A 21,762-nucleotide genomic window follows, 5' to 3' on the forward strand; every position below is an offset into this window, starting at 1 on the left:
GGACTGTCTGTCTCATCAATTCCCAAGAGCGATCAAACAACAATATGCATGGTGTGATGACTACAATACCATGATAGCAAGTTACTTCCAAACTTCTCTTCAAAAAAGTCGAACAGCAGGTCATCGAAAGTGAGTGAAACTTGCATCATATGATACTATCAACGTTCTAGCGCAAACCTTCGTTCCTTTATTTTTAAATCTAGAATAATGTAGCACACTCACAACGCCGAAAGCGTAATTGAGTGATAGGAAACTTGCAAAATAGTGCCCGCCATCCCCTGTACGTAGCCGTGGCCATACCACTCACTAGAAGGTCTGGCTGGAAAACAATGGTGATCTCCACTGTTACCTGGGCTGCAACAAGTCTGGCCTGCAAACCAGAAGACGCACGATAGTGTGCTGCCTTGTTTTTGTATGGCCCCATTTTTAGCGCTCTTTGTTTTTGCAAGTCATGTACCAGCTAGGTCATCGACATACATTATATAAATGCATCAATTCATAAACAAAATATTTTAAAATAGCACCGGGATAATTTGATGCGAAGTGGCTGCAAAACATGCATCCTCGTTAAAGCATTCTTTTCTTTGGGTTTGTCTTTGGGTGATGTACAACCGACACACGCATGCACGCACGTGCACACACACACACACAGTGAGAGAGAGAGGAGGTGAGGAGTGAAGAAGCGGTAGGTAGTTGTTGGCAGAACCCCCCCCTCTTTCCCGAGATAAATTTCTAGGTACGCCACTGGTCACGTGGTATCTCAAATGACTCGCAAGCATGCCATTCAGCCCCATGGGGTTGTTGAAGGCCATACAGTGACCCTGTCGCGGAAAGCTGCGAAATTGACCCTTCCACTTGCACACTTGGAGCCTCTGGGAACCCGCTCTCCTGCCTAGACCCATCAAGTGCGCAATGGACTCAGCTTTCGACAGCATGGTGATAGTGTGTTTGTGTGTTTGTATCAATGGTATCTGATACCGCAGGACTGCCGCCACATCAGGTATCGGTGTGGTAATATGAGTAGTCTTCCTTTTCATGTCCAAAGCCATGCAGCTCTTGGCACACGTCTTGAACTGGTTGAATTAAGAAACGGTAATGCAATTAATTTATTGAGGCTTCATAGCATAATTACTGAGTTGACAGCTATTCAACAACAAAAAAAAACCAGACAAAAATTTTTTGTCAGTGCTTCTGTAACTCCTTAAGGGCATTTTCCCCAAAAAAAACTATTATAGTAGTTAATTTTTTAATTTTTTTACATATTATTGATTTTGGAAAGAAGATGTCAATGCTGCAATATGATTTAATAACATGGTTAAAGCACAAAAATATGTCTATATATAGTGTGGAAAATCTCATTTAATAAAAGTGATGACAATAAATGTCTGCCACCAGAGGTGTGCTTGTTATACGCCAAAAAGTGACGATTACTCATGATGAGCTGAGGTCCTGAGGATTCCTTGAGGAGTTAATGGTTAGCTACCGACTCCACCATTTTTATAGCAGGAAGGCCAAATTTTTAATGAGCAACATATTAATTACGCCACCTTCTAATGCAACCAGTGTAAGCATCCACCAGATGCAGCATGTCTTCAACCATAAAGTAGGCAGCATGTAACGTTGTGGCAATCAGACGTGGATGTCATGTAACATCATAAACCACTGATGTGCACATCATTCACCTTGCTACAGTCCACAACGTGACTGGAGACTGTGACTGACCGTTACTGTACCACTGAAAACTGAGTTCGTTGAGCCATGTATGCTGCAACAGAACTGTCTCACTCAGTGGAATAAGAGCTGCAGCAAGTAAAGGGCCCATCCTACATTCTCAGAGAAGCAATGGGGGAGAATTGCCTTTTCCAGGCTTATACCATGTTGAATGCGAATAAAGGATGAATTAAGCAGCGACATCATTAAGAATTGTTAGCAAGTGATAAACAGTCACTGCAAAAAGACAAGTACGCACGTATATTCCTTTCAGTCAATCAATAAATCAATCTATCAATCAATCAATCACCCAATCGTTTGATTACCCAAGAAATGATCATTGCAGTGCTTGCAACACCAAGCTCTTGTCCTATGTGAAGCATGCACAAAGTGGAGCAGCACATTTGCTTCAAATTACTTAACATACTCCTGCTATACTGTTAAATCAACAAAAGTGTCCTGGTGCACTTGTTAGAAACAACACTTTCATTGATTTGCAACTGGAAAGTCACAGGTTCAAGGCTAATATGAAGACAAGGATTTTTTAAAATTCAGGCTCGGTAGCATATTGCGATTATAAACCTCGCTGATAAACCAAGGAAAGGTACTACACGAAGACCATTTGTAATCTCTAGAATGGCTACAACTATTAAAATATTGTTATTCCTTTTAAAAGCCACAATATTAATTGCTCCCACAGTACAGAAAAACCTTGTTAATACGTAGTTGAAGGGGAACGTGAATCAGGTACGCACTAAGCAATGTACTAATAACCGACAATGACAGGTGAGCGGCTATAGACTTACTGGCCGAAAGCATGTGTTAATTCTCACTGAAACACATGCAGAGAAGTTTTATTTGCAAAGCAGGCAGCAAAAAAATCTTACTTTCACTTCCTGCTGTGGCGGCCTTGCAGCAGTAATGGTATCCTCACACTCGACAAGGCAATAAGCCATTTTCTTCTTCAAGTCCCACTTCTCTCTGAACACCCTCATGATGGTCAACGCACTAGCCATGTCGGCTACTAAAGGGCCATCCATCATGTCGTCATCCATGACGACGACGTGGAAGTGCTAGAAGCTGTGGGAGCAGGAAACATGTCATGGCTACCATGTTTTGACGTCATGATTGGTGGTGACTGCATTCTGGGAAAGGTCCATCCCCCGCAATTTTGCTATCTATGGTCTGCACGCACAACATTTCACCGATTCCATGCTTGTATGCACCGAAAAGTGAAATAAATACAGCAGAACCTTATTGATATGTCCCCATTACGTACGTTTTCTCAGCGCCAACATTCGCAATTGAGAACAAAAAATGCCCCATTAGAGTTACGATCATTTTTTACCAGTTCATACATACCTGGAAAATGATTTTCCGGCACCAACGTTCAGTACGTCGCCAAACTGCGATCGTATGATACGTTTTCCGGGTGCTAGATACTGTGTAAACAAGAAAATGCGCGAGGCACCCGGGATCGAGAACAGTATATAGCTGTCTGCCGCAGCAGCTTCACTGCTATACTCGCCCACCCACGTGAAAACGCCAGCGCGCTCTCAGTTTCTCATTTCGGTACCAGCAAATCTTCTCCAGGGTCGTCGCACGCGGCATTCACAGTTATCATTGCCATTCCTATTGTGATAAGCATTTTTGCCTATCTTGTTTCGCAGTGCCTGGTGCTGTCGGAAGTATAGCACAAGCTTTAGTAAACGATAACCGAAACTCGCCGCCATTCCTTGCTGCAGTCTGTGATCTATACGTTTTCCAGCCGCTAGATTTGGCGTGAACAAGAAAGGGCGCCAGGCGCGTGCGATCGAGAACAGCATATAACTTCCCGTCAGCAACGGTGCGCACAGTTTCTTATTCCGGTACCAGCAAATCTCTGCCCCGGTCGTCGCACGCTGCATTCAGTTTTACAGCGTGTGGTGTATAGTGCCATTGATAGCTTACTGCACGCTTTTAGTAGGCAATAATCCAAACGCGCCGCCGGTCCCTGCTGCTGGGGGTGCGATGTGGGCATCACGTTTCACTTCCTTCCGCAGCATCCAGCGTCACCCACAAGCTCGATTTCGTCTCTATTTCCCATCGCCCTCTTACAACACCACACAATAGGAAAACAACAAAATGTGTCTCAGGCCGCCAGAGCACCACCAGCTTGACGTGTGACGACGTCTTGTGCTGCAATGATCCGCACGACGCTTCGCATTATGTAAGATGTCAATAATAGTTAAGTTTGTCACATTTCTTAGTTCAGATCGTACGTTTACCCGGTTAGTATGTTTTTCTTGCGTTTTTTTTTTTCCCCAAAAATTATGAACAAGGTTTTACTGTACTAGTACTAACCGTTTGGCATACATTATGCGACTGCAGCGTAAGCAGTCAGCCAATACATTAGGTTCAATGGCAACAGAGCGGGTAATTCATTGTGACTATATTCAGACTCCATGCGCTGCAGTTTCGCTATCTATTGTCTGCGTGCACAACATTTTACCGATTCCACGTTTGTAAGCACCGAAAAATGAAGTAAATACTATGTACTAACTGTTTGACATGCATTAAGCAACTATGTCTTAAGCGTTCAGCCAATATATTAGATTCAATGGCAACAGGGCGAGGAATTCATCGAGACTGTATTTAAACCGGAATTACTTTTTAAGCGGGTACGTATTAACAAGATTTTAAACGAGATTGCAAATGTTTCTGCCTTTCTGTGGTACCTAACATATTGGCTTCATTCCGAATTGGCATAAGTTGAATTGTTCTGCAGTGGCACGCAGAGCTTATGTGGATGGGTGGGATTTCTCTAGGGTTGTCTTCTTGAAGTTGAAATTCAATTGAAAGAGGGATAACTTTTTTCCCGCAGGGAGGTGACACAAGCCACACCCCAGGACCAGCATTGTAGTCCTGCTGGCATTTGTGGCGTTGCCAAGAGTCTCCTTTCGGCAGACTCTAGTTCGAACCGCTCTACAGGAATCTTTCCTCCACCTGTATCAATGGTGACCAAGGGTGGTATCGCAAGGAGAGTAAACCAGGTCAGTGTAGTGTATGCAAGCTCTGGTGCCTTAGGGCTGACAGCATAAGTCTGGACTTCTGATGGTGTCATCCAATTGCTAGTTATGCACATTGCACAAAATAAAGTTTAAAGAGGTTTGTGCACAAATCATGTAACTTAGCTGCTGCTACGCTTATGTGCAGTGCACGGTTCATTTAATGCCGTCATTTAGTTTTCTCTCAAAGTTCTGAGCCTACAAGTAAGACAGGTGAGAGTCGCTCAAGCATGCAAGTGCCCTTTTGTCATGGAAGAAACTTTATTAAAAAAATGGAAAATAGTGCCAAGGGATATGCTGGATTGATGCTATGTGCCTTTCTAAGTAATGGTGTTCTTCTTGCACTTGAATTTCTTCCATGGTATTTGTGCTCCAGCTAGCCCAACATCAAATTCGACATGTATGTGTGTATGTGCATGCAAGTTTGCGTGTAACTGAGATCTGCTGCTCTCATGTTGCTGCTCACACATGTTTGCCCATTGCATTCTGCCTGCAACATGTGTCTTTAACTAATGTGGCTGCCACTGAAGGCACTTCGAGAGATGCCCCCTCACGTGAAGCACTATGCTTGAACACAGCAAGTCCTTTCTGTCATCTCTTTTTCTTTTGTGATGTGCAAAACTCCCCCATCACTTCTGACTGTGGCAAGTTACTGCTACTATTAGCATTTTGTCTTCTCATTTCCCGCAACCACTACTTCTGCTGAATAAATTACCACAGGATGTGGGTAGTCTACTGGAGATAAATAAACAACCATGCAAATCGCAGAGTGTATCCCTCTCCCCTTCTTTTTTTATTAAATGGCGGTTGCTTTGTATTCATGCAAATATAGTGCAGTCGACTTCCGTTAATTAAACCCTGACAGAACTGACAAAATTGGTCGAATTGAACAAGAGGCAGAAAAAAAACGCTGAACACGCTGCTGATTCATTTAAAAGTATTTCATTTGGCACTGCTTTCTTCAGACAGATCTTGTTGGGAAAAAAAGGTGAATGGTAGAATTGGGTACATACTGTAATAATTCATTGAGAGCAGAGCCGAATTAAGAAATTTTAGGCATGGTAATAAATTTGCCTCAAAGCCCCACTGATGATGATGATGACGATCACGGCAATCTGTTAAGAATCCAGATATTTTGACTGTTCGCAGTTTCGCCTTCTGTTTTCAAGTTTTTCTCTGATAAAAGGTTGCATGTCTATGAACATGCTTACATACAGTATCTTGCATCTCTTAATTAGACCTAAACTTGAATATGCATGTGTTGTTTGGGACCCGTTTACTAAACAAAATATTAAATGTCTCGAAAGGGTACAGAAAAAAGCCGTACGATTCATATATTCTAAATTCTCTCGCTATGATTCCCCCTCACGAATAATGCATGATAATGGCATCGAAGTCCTTCAGCAGAGAAGGCAACACTTAAGAATTCGATTTCTTACCATGCTTATTAATGGAGACTTATCAATTAATCCTGCATCGTATCTGTTCAGTACAACGTCTAGGCTTACTCGACACCATCATCCGAATTCACTAACACCTTATTTTGCACGGACGGATGTATTCAAGTATTCTTTTTTTCCCCGAACTATAACAGACTGGAATAACTCGTTGTTGCCTGTTTCAATTGTTTGACTCATTGTATTACTGTTGTGTCTTACCACCTTACTTGATTGAATAATGCATTGTAATATTGTTGTGTTTAACCACCCTGCTTGGACCTGTTTTAGGTCTGCAGTATGAAATAAATAAAATAAAATAATATTGTTTATAACACAGGGTTTGCACAGGTCCTTGAAACCCTTGAAATTGAAAAATATGCTTTCAAGGCCCTTGAAAAACCTGGATTTCTTTTTTTTTCCTTGGATGTCCTTGAATTTCTCGAGTAATACAGTCTAAGATCACTTATGTTAACTGCTTTGTATGGCGGTTCAGCATGGATCTGGCAATCTTCCCATTGCAGAAACAATGTTATACCATTGTTTTATATAAATCTTTGTGTTTGGGTGTATTATATATATATATATATATATATATATATATATATATATATATATATATATATATAAGGTGTCTCATGTAGCTGGACAGAACAAAGGTAATGTTGTTTGCCGTCGCTTGGAAATACTAAAATTATTTTTTCATTCTGCCTAATTAGATAATTAGTCTTTATCAATTAATCAACTTCTCATATATTATATTTAGATGAAAAGTGTCGACGAGAAAATTGTAGAGCGACATGAAAAACTCCAGATACAGCTTCCTGTTGCTCAATATGTGCTATGTAAAAGTGTTGTTCCAAGCATGAAAGAAGTCCTCGAATACACGCAAAGTGCCTCGAGCGGCCCATCGAGCGGCAATCTTGTCTGAAACTTGTGCGAACTCTGTGACATTTCTGCTTTGAGAAACTTCTTTTCTTCTGTTAGGTCATCTAATGCTTAGTGTCTAATGGGCAAATCACAATAATTCAACTGTGAAGTTAGTCACGAATCCACGAAGGGCTCTATCTCCATCACTCAGGAAAGAGGTCCACATGTTGTAAAGCAACAAACATCTTAGTTAACATGGACACTTTAAAGGGACACTAAAGTGAAACAATAAATCAGTTTACACTAATAAAGCATTGTTTGAGAACCCTGCAGGCAGTCATTTCAAAATAATAGTTTGATTATAGATGAGAAAATGAAGGTAGAAGTATCAGTATTTGAATTTCGCACCGAAAACCCGACGCTGGTACGTCAGTGTGACGTCAGAGATTCCAAAGTGTGTTTTTGCATTTGGGCCGCGTTGGCCGAGTAAAGGTCCCCGAAACTTGCCATGTTTAATATTTGGTTCCTTTAGAACACATTGTAGTCAATCTGTACCGCTATATAATTAAGTAGGCATAGAGATGCCATCAAATTCCATGACGTCACAGCGACCAGGTGCAGGAACTTCAAGGAGGTGTCACCCATCTTTCGTTCTTGCGTTTTTTCTGGCTTACCAAGCGTCTTATTGTGGTAAGAGTGGTGTTTTTAGTGTCGTAGAAAGATAATTTACTGATGCAGAAGAAATCATTTTTCTCTTTGGTATCCCTAAGGATTAAAGGGCCCCTCACCAGGCCCCATAGCAAATTTTGGTTATATGCTATAAGTTCTTACGTGTCCACTAGGGAGCGTTCTGCCGCAAAAATTTTTCAAATCGGCTCATTAATAATCGAGATAGAAATATTTCAGTGCCGCGAACCCATGAGTTCAGCAGGCGGGCTCCACTGCCAAGCAAGACGCTCTCTCCACTTGCCCCGTCTAGCCTTTGCAAGTGAAAGTCCTTCCGTGCGTTCTCCCATCAGACCTTAAGGATCGCGTGACACATATGTCACAGGCCCCGCCTTCATTTTTTTTTCTCCTTGCTTTTTTTTTTTTTTCCTGCGCTATGCATTTTCGCTGACCACGCCGCGCACGAGCTATTGTCTCGTTTGCGCAGCTCACGATTTTGCACACTGTGCACAAGGAAACACGACTAGCAGTATAATTCAGTGCTACACAAATACTGAGGCAGAACAAGTGGATCGCAGAGCGTGATCACATGCTGGAACACGGTAGAAAATGGCATAGTTTCGGTACCTGCGCACGTGACCGCACGACCGTGGGAACAAGCAGACGAAGCGGAAGTACCATCTCTCTCGCTTCGGTGCGAAGTAAAACTAAAAACACGCGTGGACATTCCGTTTGTGTGTTTTATTATTTCTCTAAACTTCAATTCGTCAATTCAAGCAACAGATTGCACAGATAACTGATGTTGTCTTGAATAATTCTCGAAGTCGCGTGTCACCACAAGCGATGTCACACTGCGGACACGAGTACGTAGGCGCAGGAGCCCGACTACGTCACCATCCCTCTTCAGGTGGATTCGCCGCAAGTGAAGAGGGAGACTGTGTTCGGATTGAAATTTCAGGCCTTTTCGCAGCGCGTAGCGATGTAATTCTTTGCAAACATGATCGTTGGCGCACATTGTATGCTCTGCACTTGTCAGCTCAAAATGGCCAGGCCTGGTGTGGGGCCCTTTAAATTTCTCTTCATATGTGGCATACAATCTAGGCACATACCTAAAATCGCATGTACGGTAGATCCATGTTCAGATACGATCCTGTTTCGTACGATTTCCCGCTGTCAACGTTGGTGACCGAGAACACAAAAAATAACCCAATACAGGTACACTTTTTTTGTTGGTTAATACGTTCCCGAGAAACACTATCTTTCAGCACCAACGTACAATAACTGCCATGTGTGCCAACTGCAGTCGTATGATGCATTGTCCAGCTGTTAGATCCATGTGAACAAGAAAAGGCTTGAGGCATGTGCGATCAAGAACAAGATCCGCAAATCTTTTTCATTCACTTAATCATCCTTATTCACCCCCATCCCATACCCCTGTATTCTCTGAGGCATTTACCCTCGCACTAAAAAAAAAGAACAAAAAAAAACATTCGTTGCAACAACTCACTCACAGTGCTCACCAGTGCATCAAGTGAAAATGCCAGCACACACCTATGAATCTCTTAACGGATCAACGCATGTCACATACACAGCTATCACCACCATCCCTGTCACGATAAGCATCTTCATTTATCTGTTTGACAGCATGTGTGGCATAGTGCTGTTGAAAGCGTAGTGCACACATTTAATAGGAAAAATCCCAAACACACCACTGGTCCCTCTCACAGGCACTGCAAAGTGAACGTCATGTTTCGCACTGGTGGTATCGTATTCCACCGTCACCCACCAGCTCGATTTCATTTTCTTTTCCCTTTGCTGTCTTAAACCACGCAATAGGAAAACTACAATACGCGTTTCAGGAAGCTCGATCCCCATAATCTCAACACGCGTCGGCATCTGATGCCCCAACGATGCTTGCCAAGTGAACCTCCCGCCGCTGGCCGAGACCTTTGACAGGGATTGAATTAACAGGAGTCTAATTAATAGAAGTCTACTGTATTTATAATACCAATGTTGCAGCTCTTGATGCAACTCAAGGAGAACTTCTGAGCGGATAATGCACTGGCGTGCATGAAAAATGTTGGGGCTCCCATGACACATCTAATAGCAACTTTTGGTCATTGCTTTCAGTGTGATTTAGTTGTATATAAACATAATTTAACAATGCAGCCTTGAAAAGTGTCATGCTGAATGTCAACTCCTGCTCCAAGGCTGTGCAGGTTATCAAATACCTATATGTAGCACATCATTTGCAATGCAGATTAATCTCCATGCTATTGCATATACAGGTGTAAATAGTAACTGGCCAATATGAAGACAGTTCCACATCACTGAAAAAATAGTGTCAGACTGAAGGCTTGCTTATAAGCATGAAGAAAACAAGAACAATAAATAAATTAAACAAGATAAGCAGTACTCCTTATGTGCTGACTTTTCAACAAAAATGTCAGTAGCCGAGGAAACAATATGTTGTGCATAAATAATCATGCTGAGAAAGTAAAAACATTTTGAATTGTTGTTGCTTGGCTATGAGTTAAAATTTCTTACAATAAGGATTTTTAATGTGGCTGGCAGTTGAACAAAGTGTGTCCTACAGGTGTTCTGACCTACCACGATGGTTGTGGCTTTTTCAGGTTGCCAAGCGGCCCACCCTGTACATGTCCTTCCCTAGTCGAAGCCGTCGGGGAGATGTAGAGTTGAAGATACTTTCTCAGCCTGAAGAACAGCATCGGGCTCGTTACCTCACAGAGGGCAGCCGTGGAGCTGTGAAGGATCGGACGGGCATGGGCTTCCCAACTGTCAAGGTTAGTGGTACTACTGATATATTGTTCATTGACTACTTTGCTGCCCCACATAGGTATTTAATTCTGTTCTCTATTGGAAGGCTTAAAATCATTAGTGGTCAATGTCATTAACCTTTAAACTTTCAAAATCATATACTTTCTGGAAAAAGTGTGCAGGACTTTCCCAAGATATCTGTTGTACCAAATTTCTTTACTGCGTAATATCCGTATTTGAAATGTATGTTGCAGAAATTGTTTATCTTTTATACAGTCAAACACCTTTATAATGACAGTTGCTAGGCCCAGGCTTCCATTGCCCCCCCCCCCCCCCCCCTTTTTCTTTGAGCAATAAAAAAAAAAGTGCTTTCTAGGAACTAAGCTTTATTTTTTTTCCCCCTCTTCATTGTCATCTGGCTGTGCTATGTTGGAAGGCATATTTTTTTGCTGAACTTTGTGTGCCTGTTGGAATAGACCCTTCTATCCACATTGTGGCAGCAGTGTGTTCGGGACCCTAGAAAACTTCCTGTCCTGCATTTTGACAGTCAAGTTAGCCAAGAAAAAGGTATTTTGGCACATATTCTTGATGTGTTGCGATCTAAAGAACGATATATAATCATCAGAATAAAGAGAAGATATAAAGGGTTCTATAAATTTATATGCTATTGTAACTTGTGTTGTTCCGGAGGGCTTAACTGGAAGTCTTCAGGGAACTCTGTTTGTCAGCATAAAAAGGGTCTATAACTTGAACTAGCGTACTGACTTCTGTCAAATGACCTCATGCACTGTTCCAGCTGACTGGACTACAGGAACAAGTGAAGTTACAAGTGTTCATTGGCACAGACCAAGGCAAAGTGCAGCCACATATGTTTTATCAGGCCAGCAGGGTGTGTGGTAAGAACTCAACGCCATGCCAAGAACGTCGTCTCGATGGTACAACAGTTCTGGAAATCGACATGTTGCCATCAAAAGACATGACTGTTAGGTGAGCCCCAGTTATTTTTACACTGCAGTGTACTTTGGGCCCATCATTTTTCCTGAGGGGAGGGGGTGTCCTTTAAGTGTCCCCTAAGTGGACTGTCAATTTCAGCGCACGCTGAATAGATGAAGCTTGAGAGTCGGCGGATGTGACAATCAGGGCCGGATTAAGAAAAATGGAGGCCCTGGGCTAATGTGCATGCAGGCCCCCTTTCCCTATACTGACCTCCTCCCCCCCCCCGTCACCTGCTACGCTACTGGAAATATGCCATGTTTCATTTTAATTCCACCAAATTAAAAAGAATGAAGTGCGATCAACAGGATTATTATTATTGTTATTATTATAAGGAAAACAACAAAACTTGCTTGAAATGTGTGCTGTTGTAAACACCAACACATATGTTCACTTTGTGATTAATCTGCATTCTGTTTTCAGCAAAATCTAGCCTTTAAAGAAAAGTTTAGTGCTCTCAAGACGAACAAGAACGTAGAAAAGACAACACAGCTCAGATGTCGATCCTTCTGAAGCTAGGATTTGTTTGCATCACCAAGTTTAATCCCGTAAGGAGACGCATGGTTGTATCCAAAACATTCTTTATTAAAATTCAAGCATCAGACTGCAGTAATCGTTATACACGTTACTCTATAAATATGCAATAGATATATACAATACTTCAGGCAATACTTAAGGCAATAAGAACACCATAAAAATGCACTAGAATACAGATGAAAATTACCAACTGTAATTACAAAACATTATTTGAAAATATTTTCGTTAAAGGTAAGACAAGCAAGGACGACACCATATAAACGTGGCACTATCAAAAACAACAAAATTATAGTTCTTTATAAGCACACTAAATATCACAAGAAGAACATACAAGAGACGAACAACGAAGATTTGCATATCTTGAATTACACTGCTCAGCGTTTCTTTGGCAGCATGGAGTCTGGGAGGCGACACAACGAACTTATTGGAACTATTCATGTATAGCACAAAGAGTCCTCTTTTAATATGGCATCTTTCGTGCCTTTGCTTTGGCGAAATCAGATATAGTGTGTTCGAAGGATAGATCGCGGAGGAGGTCACTTTCAATGGACATGATAGCAAGCGAGTTCACCTTGTCGTCAAGGAGACTCGAACGAAGGCGATTTTTTATCAGCGACAACTTGGAAAACGATCGTTCGGGCTCACAGTTTGCCACGGGTATGCTAAAGTACATTCGCAAAGCAATAAAAAGGTTCAGAAACACATCAATAAGCTTTCTTTCGTGCAGCAACTTCATTATTCCCTGGGGACTCATGTCCTGGCACACACATAGTTGTGCAGAAAGTTCGCAAACTGAACGATTTCAGCGGAAAATGCTGGCTCCAAATCATTTTTGTAGGTTTTCACCAACTTCTCAGCCTGCTGTGCCAGAGAGGCCTCGCTCCCAACTTCTGTCAGCAATTTTAAGAATCTGAACCTTTCGCAGAGTTCACTGTAGGCAGCCTTTCGCACTCGCAAAGCAGAGCCTAGACTGTCAAGTACAACATTGTAGGTCTCTACGATAAACTTTTTTCTACCTTGTAGGCACACTATCGCTTTTTCCGTCCGGGTGCTTACTCATAACGATGCATTTGCCCTCATCCTGATAACATTGGTAATTAACGTGCGTGCTCTTTCTTCGAGGGTATCAAAGAGAGATCGCAAAGAATTAACAAAGCCTTCTAGAGAGCTCAGTAGGTCTACAGCGGTTGAAATGTCTAGGCCTGGTTTCTGAAGTGCTACGCTCATTTTGTCAAAGCGCTCCAAAATATCACTCCAGAAAATCGCCATGAATGCAGTCTCTAGTTTTGTAATTTTCTTGAAGAGAGTGTGCTTCGTTCCTAGTGTCACTGTTTTCTTCCTCGTTCTTTGATATAGCTTCAAGGCAACACAAGACTGTCTTGAAATTTTTCAGAATGGCCTTACATGATTCAGTGTGTCTTGACCACCTGGTCTCAGAGAGACTTTTCAAAACAAGCTGCTGGCCAGTTCTGCCCATGCTGTCCAAAATATACCTCCATCGCCAAAATAAGGGGGGTAAATACCATAATTGTGTAGATAGCGATTACAGTGGTATCGGGGTAAATACCATGATCAGACATTGTGAGCTGCAGTTATTGCTTGAAAACATTCCTAGGGCAGGCTTAAAATAGGCGTTTTTGACTGGGGATGACGTGTTTGAAGCATTCACTGTCCCCTAAGCTCTGCCGAGACAGACGCCGCCACTAAAGTGGTCATTATTGCGCTATTGGCAGCACCTGGTGAAGGCCAATTTTATGATCGAAATAACGAAGGTTTGGGCCTATAGATATGCATGGGCACTGGCTGAGACCTTCATTCAGGACCGATTTAATGGAAGTCTACTGTAGTAGGCTACAGGAACGACCCAAGTGAAGAGCAGGAGAAACACCATGTCCACTGTGTGGAGCCCTTAGACACGGCCGGAAGGAAAGCTGTGTGCCCCTGTAAGGTGCATTTCCTTGAGCACATTTAAAGCAAATAGCTTTCTTCGGCTCTTTCGCCTGCTTTCGAGGTCGGACTTTCTTCACTGAGGGAATGGGCTCTTGTGCAGCCGAGTTGCAGGTAGTATTAGTCACTGAATCCCAACTAGCTTTTTTAGACACACATGCTGTCACATGGCAGCTGTGTGTCATTTGAAAGCAGGCTTGTACCCAGAAATTTCTTTCGGGGGGTTGCCAACCTAAGGTAACTTTTCCATGCAAATGAGGGGGGGGGGGGGGGGCTACCTTTACTAGTACAAATGTGAATAATGCCTACCATTCGCCTTAAAGATGCATAAACCTGCAAAAGAGAAATGAAATAAGGTGTATCTCACAGGTACGCCGGGGACATACACCTCTTCTTAATTTTTGCAAACACGGAACCGCGTCAAACAGACTTGCGCAGGAAAGGAGCACAGGAATGAAACTGTCAAAAACAAGTAAACTAGCAAAAATGTAAAATAAAGATTATTGTAGTAGAATACAACTTAAAGAAAGCAGTTAGCAACCAAGGCACACGGACCGGGTGGGGTTGTGTTACTCCGCCAGCCAATCACACAGCAGCAAAATCGTTCTCATGCGCCCTTTTCAATATGACGTCGTACTTGATACCTCCGGAGCATCTGCTGTTCTTGAAGAGTCTTTTCATCGGCGGAAGCAATGAGGTGTGCAACAGACAGTGACAAAGTGTATGGAGTCTGAGCATTTCACTCTTCAAAAGTCTGCAGTACAGTTCATTTCACTGCTGAACCCGTTTTACTTATGAAACTTCACTGCCAACTGAAGTGAAACTTGACAGTAAATAGTTGCAGCAAAGCAAGCATTTTATTTCAGTTCAATAATGAATGAGACTTTTGCCATTCTACTATAATAGGTGAGGAAAAACTCATAAAATTATGTGCTAATAATTTTATTTTTGTGGTTACCGCTATATTTGGGTGACAGGAAAAGTTTTAACTACGAATTATTTGCAGCCTCGTGGTGGAACAGTGGCTGACAGTTGTGGGCGGGGCTTCACTGCAGACTTAAAGGGGCCCTCACCAGGCCCCATAGCAAATTTTGGTTATTTGCTGGAAGTTGTTACGTGTCCTTTAGGGAGCATTCTGCCACAAAAATTTTTCAAATCGGCTCGTTAATAGCTGAGATAGTTTGCGGCCCTGAAATATTTCAGAAGGCGAGCTCCATTGCATAGCGAGACACTCTCTTCACTCGCCCCATCTAGCCTCCTTCCCTACGTTCTCCCATACCAGACCTCGAGGATCACATGACGGAGACGTCATGGGCCCTGCCTTCATTTCTTCTTTTTCTCCTCGCTTTCTTCTTTTTTTTTTCCCCGGCACTGCGCACTTTCGCTGACGGCGTTGCGCGAGCTGTTGTGATTGTCTCGTTTCACGCAGCGCACGATTTTGCACGCTGTGCACAAGGACACATGACTGGTGGTATAATTCAGTGCTACACGAATACTGAGGCAGAACAAACGAATCGCAGAGCATGATCACGCGCTGAAACACGGTAGAAAATGGCATAGTTTTGGTACCTGCGCACGTGACTGCACGACCATGGGAACAAGCAAATGAAGCGGAAGTACATCTCTCTTGCTTCAGTGTGAAGTAAAACAAAAAACACGCAGACATTCCATTTGTGTGTTTTATTATTTCTCTAAACTTCAATTCGCCAATTCAAGCAACAGATCAAGATCACACAAATAACAGATGTTGCCTTGAATAATTCTTGAAGTCATGTGTCACCACTAGCGACGTCACTCTGTGCACACGACTAATAGGCGCAGGGACACGGCTACGTCACCGTCCGGCTTGGAGCATGGTTGCCATGAGGGAAAGGGAAAACGGCATTCAGATTTAAATTTCAGACCTTTCCGCGACGTGTAGTGACGTAATTTTTTGCAAACACGATGGTTAGTGTGCATTGTATGCTCTGTGCTTGTCAGCTCAAAATGGCCGGACCTGGTGAAGGGCCCTTTAATTTGTATCCGACTATAGTCGTGTTTTTTAATTACCTCTGGAAGAATTATAGAGAAATACATATTTGCAGAGCAATCGCAGTTCTTTTTGATCCCTCGTTTACTGCTCTACCAAGTTCAGAGCCAAAACTGACTCGTATTGTTATATGGGAAGTTCTGCAACGATGTGTAGCCGCCAGTCCCATACAACTGCACAGAGCGCAGGACACTGCGGTTCTAGACATACTGCACCCTCCGCGGAAGGTTGGAAAAACACCTTCATAAGCACAGCAGACAAGTGGCTACGTCTGGCGGCTCGACTTATAACTCTACTTCCTTTTTAAATAAAAAGATGTTGATCCATAAATATTTTCATAAACAACGGTTAAATTTGTTAATTTTCACTTTTCGTTCCTGTTTGGCTGTTGCCTTGGCTCTCTCCCTTAGTACATGCTTAATTTCTCAACTCCTTGCGACTCTTGTTTCTAGTTGCCAATTGTGCACGAAAAGTGCTGTACAACTGGGGAAAAACCAGACGAGGTAACGGGTGACATTCGTATTGCATATGGGTTTAAGGGTTATTGCAGGGTTTGATGATGGATGCTGTCTCGCATTATTTTATTTTCCACCTTATCTAACCCATATCACAGGTATATGTTTCCGAGGATCTGCCAGCGTCCCGGCGAGCCACCACTCGAGCAGATAGTGAAGCAAATGGAAAAGTTAAACACAACTGCGTTTTCTTCGGTTGCAACTCGATACAGACGAGCTGATCACGAACTGAATCCCTTTCCTGGTCCCTGGATCGGTCTAAACAAAGCAGGTTAACTAATGAATCAACAGCAATGCACGTGACCATTGAATAGATAGTAACAACTAAACACATCTCGAGATTATCGCGCAGGCATCGAATCGATGAGAAAACTGGCCTTCACACTCCAGGAGATGCTGATAACTACCGCCATCCAAAAGGAGTGAAAAAGGCAGTAAAATGTTGACCAGTCTCAACATTGATTTAGCGGCGCTTTAGGAATGTGTGTGAGGAGTGGTGGCGGGCGGGGGGGGGGGGGGGGGCGGAGAGGGGAGGTGTGCCGCTTAATTTCGGTGGGGGTTGGGCCCCCCCAGGCCCCCTCCCTAGGTATGCCTGTCTGAAGGTTTCGACACTGTGATTGGCGTTGCTGCTGTGTCGTTTCTCTACTGCCTGGGCTGATGGTTGCGGGGTGCGTTAATCCCTAATGTCTGTTGCACGTCTCTTGTCAAGATGTGCCATTTTATTTTGCCGGCTCACTGCAGCTTTGCTTAGATCAACTCCAACATGGTGTGGGATGTGAATGATCTCAAAGCAAGTAGTCAGTGGAGTATGTTATGCTGCAGTTGCCACTATGCTTTCATGATTTCGTTGTTGTCATACCATCTTGGTCATTCTGCTATCGTCATCGTACCACCGTCATTGTGTTGTCATGCTGTCTAACAAAACATGTAGACGATAATTTGTGCCACCATCATCAAACACTGTTATCGGCATCAGCAGTATAGTACTTCAGAATGAGTTCTAGCATGCTTCTTTGATTTTTGTGGTCTTCATAAGCTATTTGCTTACTTTGACAATCTTCTTGGATGGTTTCTGCAACAGTTTTCTTCGTTGGTGTTGCCCCAAACGACTGAACAGGTCTTTCTTGGTGCAGAGGCTTGTGTTGCGGGTAGGCCGGGGCTGGGTATTTAACCCTTTCAGGGTAGATTTTTTTCACCATATGCGTTCACCCAGGGTCAATCTTTTTTTATTGCAGATGTAAATTCTTCAGAGGGACCTAATTCAAAAAATATTTAGTGCAATTTTCCTAGGGCGACAGTAAAGTGAGAAAAAAATATTTTGCGTTGGTATATATGTACTGTTTATTCATGAATAACAATAAAGAAAGAAAATAAAACTTCTAGGAATTGAAAATTTGATGCATTGTTATACACATAGTTCAATGCTTAGAAAATGCGCGCACAAGAATATTTCGCAAGTCTCAAATGTTCCTACTCTTACACTAATATTTTCGTCCATAGCCTAATCGAACTGCGTAAGTGAGCGCACTCAAGAAAACTGTGTGGTTGTGTGCCCATCAAAAAAGCAAAACGTGTGACAAACTTCCGCTAATCTTCATCTTATCACCAGCCAGAAGCAATTAGTTTTCGAGTCTCAAAAAAAAAAAATTCATGCATGGCGGCATCCTTCGCGTGTGCGAAGGATGCTGCCGTGCATGCGCGCAATAAGCCTTGTGAGCAATAAACGAGTGAGTAACAGGCGGTCGCCCTTTGAGCAATTAGTAACAAGATAGCCATCAGTTTGGCGAGTGCAAGAAGCCGAAACCGCCCAAGGAACAAAACCCAAACTAACCGCCGCCTGCCCGCGCACACGCCAATGCGTGAGCGGTTGTGTATAGATGCGCCGGAGCACACAAACCATGCAATGAAAACCAAGAGAGGGAGGCGGGAGAAAAAAATTCCCTGTATTCCTGCATAATGGCAGCACATGCCAGTAAAGAAAAAGTTTGGAAATTGGCGCACTTTTTAAACGCATAGACAGCGCCATAAATATACGGCGTAGATCATTTCGGACTTGTTAGCGGCGCCGTATATTTACGTAATTGACCATGAAAGGGTTAAGGATGCGCTATGGCAAGTGATAGAAAATGGCTCTACTTTGTGGCACAAAAGTAATACACATTCATGGCATCTTTACAGGAAGCAGAGGTATCTTTGTTGAGCTAAGGCCGCTATGAGGAGAACCTTGCTGTGCAAATGCACAGCATGGTTGTGTGCGTGTGCTTATGTGTGTGCTTCAGCCTTAAAGAGGGAATGTATCTTTAATTGTTCTGTCCTGGCTTTCGTTTTCAGCTGTGACTGTGTAGGAATCTTGAAGGAACGCAATGTTGATGTGGAGAAGCGCTTGGTTCGTTATGGCGGTACACGCAACAAGAAACGCAGCACAAAGTGTCGCCTGGTGTTCCGTGTTGTGCTGCCTGCACAGCGAGGACAGGATACCGGGGGCCTACCTTCAGAGATTCTACAAGTTGCTTCAGCTCCCATTTTGTGCAGTAAGTGGAAGTTCATGCCTAGCCTTCTTTTTTTAGTTAATGTTACAGTGAAACCTCATTATAATGAAATCTCATCTGACATGAAGATATCTTTGTTATATCCCATATTTGGTATACGCGTATATTCTATATCAGCGAGTAAAAGAAATGTGATCATGTTTATGCAACAAAACCACAAGTGTGGTTCCTTTGGACCAGTACAAATGTGTACTGGTCATTGACATAGGCAGCAGGGGGCAACCCTCTGAAATTTTTTCATGAAGCAGTAGCCTCCCCCCCCCCCTTTATCACGCAACAGAAAGTTTCAGCTAGAGGGCTCCGAAAAAGCGACATGGATGAAAGCGAAAGCTTTTTCTTTTTTTTTTTTTTTTTTAAATGTGAAAGTAAGTGCAATCCCCTCTCCCACACACAGAACATTGTGACCCCACTCATGGTGCACCTCTCCCTCATTCCGGATCGTGCTAATCAAAACTTCTGAGGGGGAATCAGCACTAAAAATTCCACACAATCATAAAGATGAGGACGAGCGCGTGCATAACACTTGGGGGCATTGTTACTCCCTACCAGGCCTTCGTGTCGTCGAAGAGCTTCTAATTTCTGGTACTTGACCGAATTGTTGACTATGGTGCGTGGAAGAAAAGCATTCTAAAGTTAATGCGACTTGCTTGTCTAGGACAGGTATAATAAGCACACCCCCTCCCCTCCTTTTCAAAGCCAAGCTTTCTTTGCCTCTTCCTTCGACTTTCCCATTGGTGCTGCTGCTGTTGCTGTCTGGCACACCGCGTCGGGGGATGGTTCAGAGCGTGTGTGTACAACAGGAGTCCGGAAGAGAGAAAAGGCGATGCGAGAAACTTGTTTGGACCTTTGCACCACATCGAATGTGCACAATGCTCTCTGAGGCTCCCTGGGCGTCGCCACATTAGCCTCTTGACAGCTGTAATTATCCGTGAACCCTCCCCCACACAAAAGCATTGCAGCAGTGCTTACCTTTCTGCTAACGTGCAACTGTCCAGAGGGGAAGTATGCAGTGTCAAGTTGTAGTGACGGTCAAGAACACGCACAGTAGCAAACTGTGTATGGTGAAACTAACTCTTTATTGGGTGAACCTGCGCCCAGAAAAACGGGCTACAGTCAAAGCACAATGATAGCGGCGAATGAAGTCGGCGATTGTTGAAAATCTGATCTGCGGGGCAAGTGCGTTGGCTTTTATACATGAGTCATCAAAGGTTCCAGAATAATCGCTGGCACTCGTGTGTTTTCCAGAAAGTACTATACTCAGGGTGTCTACCAACCGGGAAAACCGGCAAAACCGGGAATTCTCAGGGAATTTGAATAGTCTGGAAATACTCAGGGAACTTGTGCTTCTACCAGGGAAAATTAGCTGTAACATTATTGAAAGGGAACGAAAGTCTTATTAATGCTGGCTCCAGTAACAGAGGAATCGCGACGAATCGTCATTGACGCCGTGTCATCGGCATGGGGCATTATTGCCAGAGTAGTTAACGACCAATTTTCCAGACGCCCGATTTTTCGGACATGCCCGATAATTTGCACAGCTTTGCGGCACCACCACGTACTCCATACAGTCAATGTATATTGCCCTGACTGCAGGTCTGAAATGGCATTAATCAAAGCCACCACGGCCGCCATTTTGATTATCTCGCCGCCTCGAACCGGCACTCTCGCATGCAGATCCGCTGGCAGTCGTAGCCACCACCACGGCAACGTTAGGCCTAGCTACTTCTACGTTCGCTATTAAGCTTCTTGCCGTGCGGAGCTGTGTTTTTCATTGGAAGAATTTGCCGCTGTCAGCAATGGTGCTGACTCCGCCTTTGTAATTCTCATGATTGGCTTCGAAGCTCGCAGAGCACAGCGCGATGCATAATGCCAGTTTCTGAAAGTTAGCTTAGGCTCAGTACAGCAGTGTTAAGCGGTGAAGCATAACAAGCGTGGGAAGGGGCGATAGTCACGGGACACAGTATGTATTCCTTAATTATACTCTCGTGCACCCCCGTCCCCTGTCACAGTACGAGCACCGATATGCCTAACAGGTGTATTGGCAGGCCATAAGAGCTTTTTTGGATGTGCCTGTGGCAATTTTAGCCCTTAAGGGCAGTTAAAGACATGCATTCATTTTTGCGGTTTGCCCGATTTTTCGGGTGTTTTTGCGGCCCCAGGGAGTCCGAAAAATCGGATGTTGACTGTACAACTGACCAAGAGGATGCTTCAAATGATCCATGGGGTGAACGCGTGGCAGAAGGACGATGAGAACAGAAAGGATCGACGCACAGGAATTACTGGGAAAGGAAGCGTGCCGCCGCCTCTTTGAAGGAGCTTGAGCTCAAAAAACAAAGTGTTGGCTGATGCCAAGATGCAGGTGTCCCTCATCCAAACCAAAATAAACTCTTTAAAGCAGTGAAACCCAACACTGAGATGTTGTGTACAGGCCGAGAGTATGTCAGGACAGTGGAGGTTGACTTCCCAGCTGCTGAGAGAGAATCTTAGTTGTGACAAAGTAGGCCTCATACTGATGAGCTTGCTATCAGTTGATAGATATAGCTCACATTCAAAAATATTTACTTATCTATGCATCTCCTTTTCATTCGTATTTGAAGATGTTCGACTCAATTTGGAATGGGTTTTACCATTTTTTTCACTGTGCACTTCACTAACACCTTCCTTCTGTTTTCTTTTTAAATAAAA

General features: G+C 43.3%; 1 protein-coding gene across 2 annotated transcripts in view; it reads left to right on the forward strand.

Moving 5' to 3' along the window:
• The window catches only part of LOC126544793 (uncharacterized), a 122,039-nt gene that overhangs the window by 22,095 nt on the left and 78,182 nt on the right, over positions 1-21,762 (forward strand). For both annotated transcript variants that reach the window (XM_050192261.3, XM_050192262.3), the window contains exons 5-8: positions 4,574-4,742; positions 10,363-10,533; positions 11,304-11,494; positions 18,860-19,059. In XM_050192261.3, coding sequence (XP_050048218.1) covers positions 4,574-4,742; positions 10,363-10,533; positions 11,304-11,494; positions 18,860-19,059 — 731 coding nt within the window. The remainder of the gene's footprint in view (positions 1-4,573; positions 4,743-10,362; positions 10,534-11,303; positions 11,495-18,859; positions 19,060-21,762) is intronic.

The sequence above is a fragment of the Dermacentor andersoni genome, chromosome 1 (assembly GCF_023375885.2).
Source record: "Dermacentor andersoni chromosome 1, qqDerAnde1_hic_scaffold, whole genome shotgun sequence".
Lineage (NCBI taxonomy): Eukaryota > Metazoa > Arthropoda > Arachnida > Ixodida > Ixodidae > Dermacentor > Dermacentor andersoni.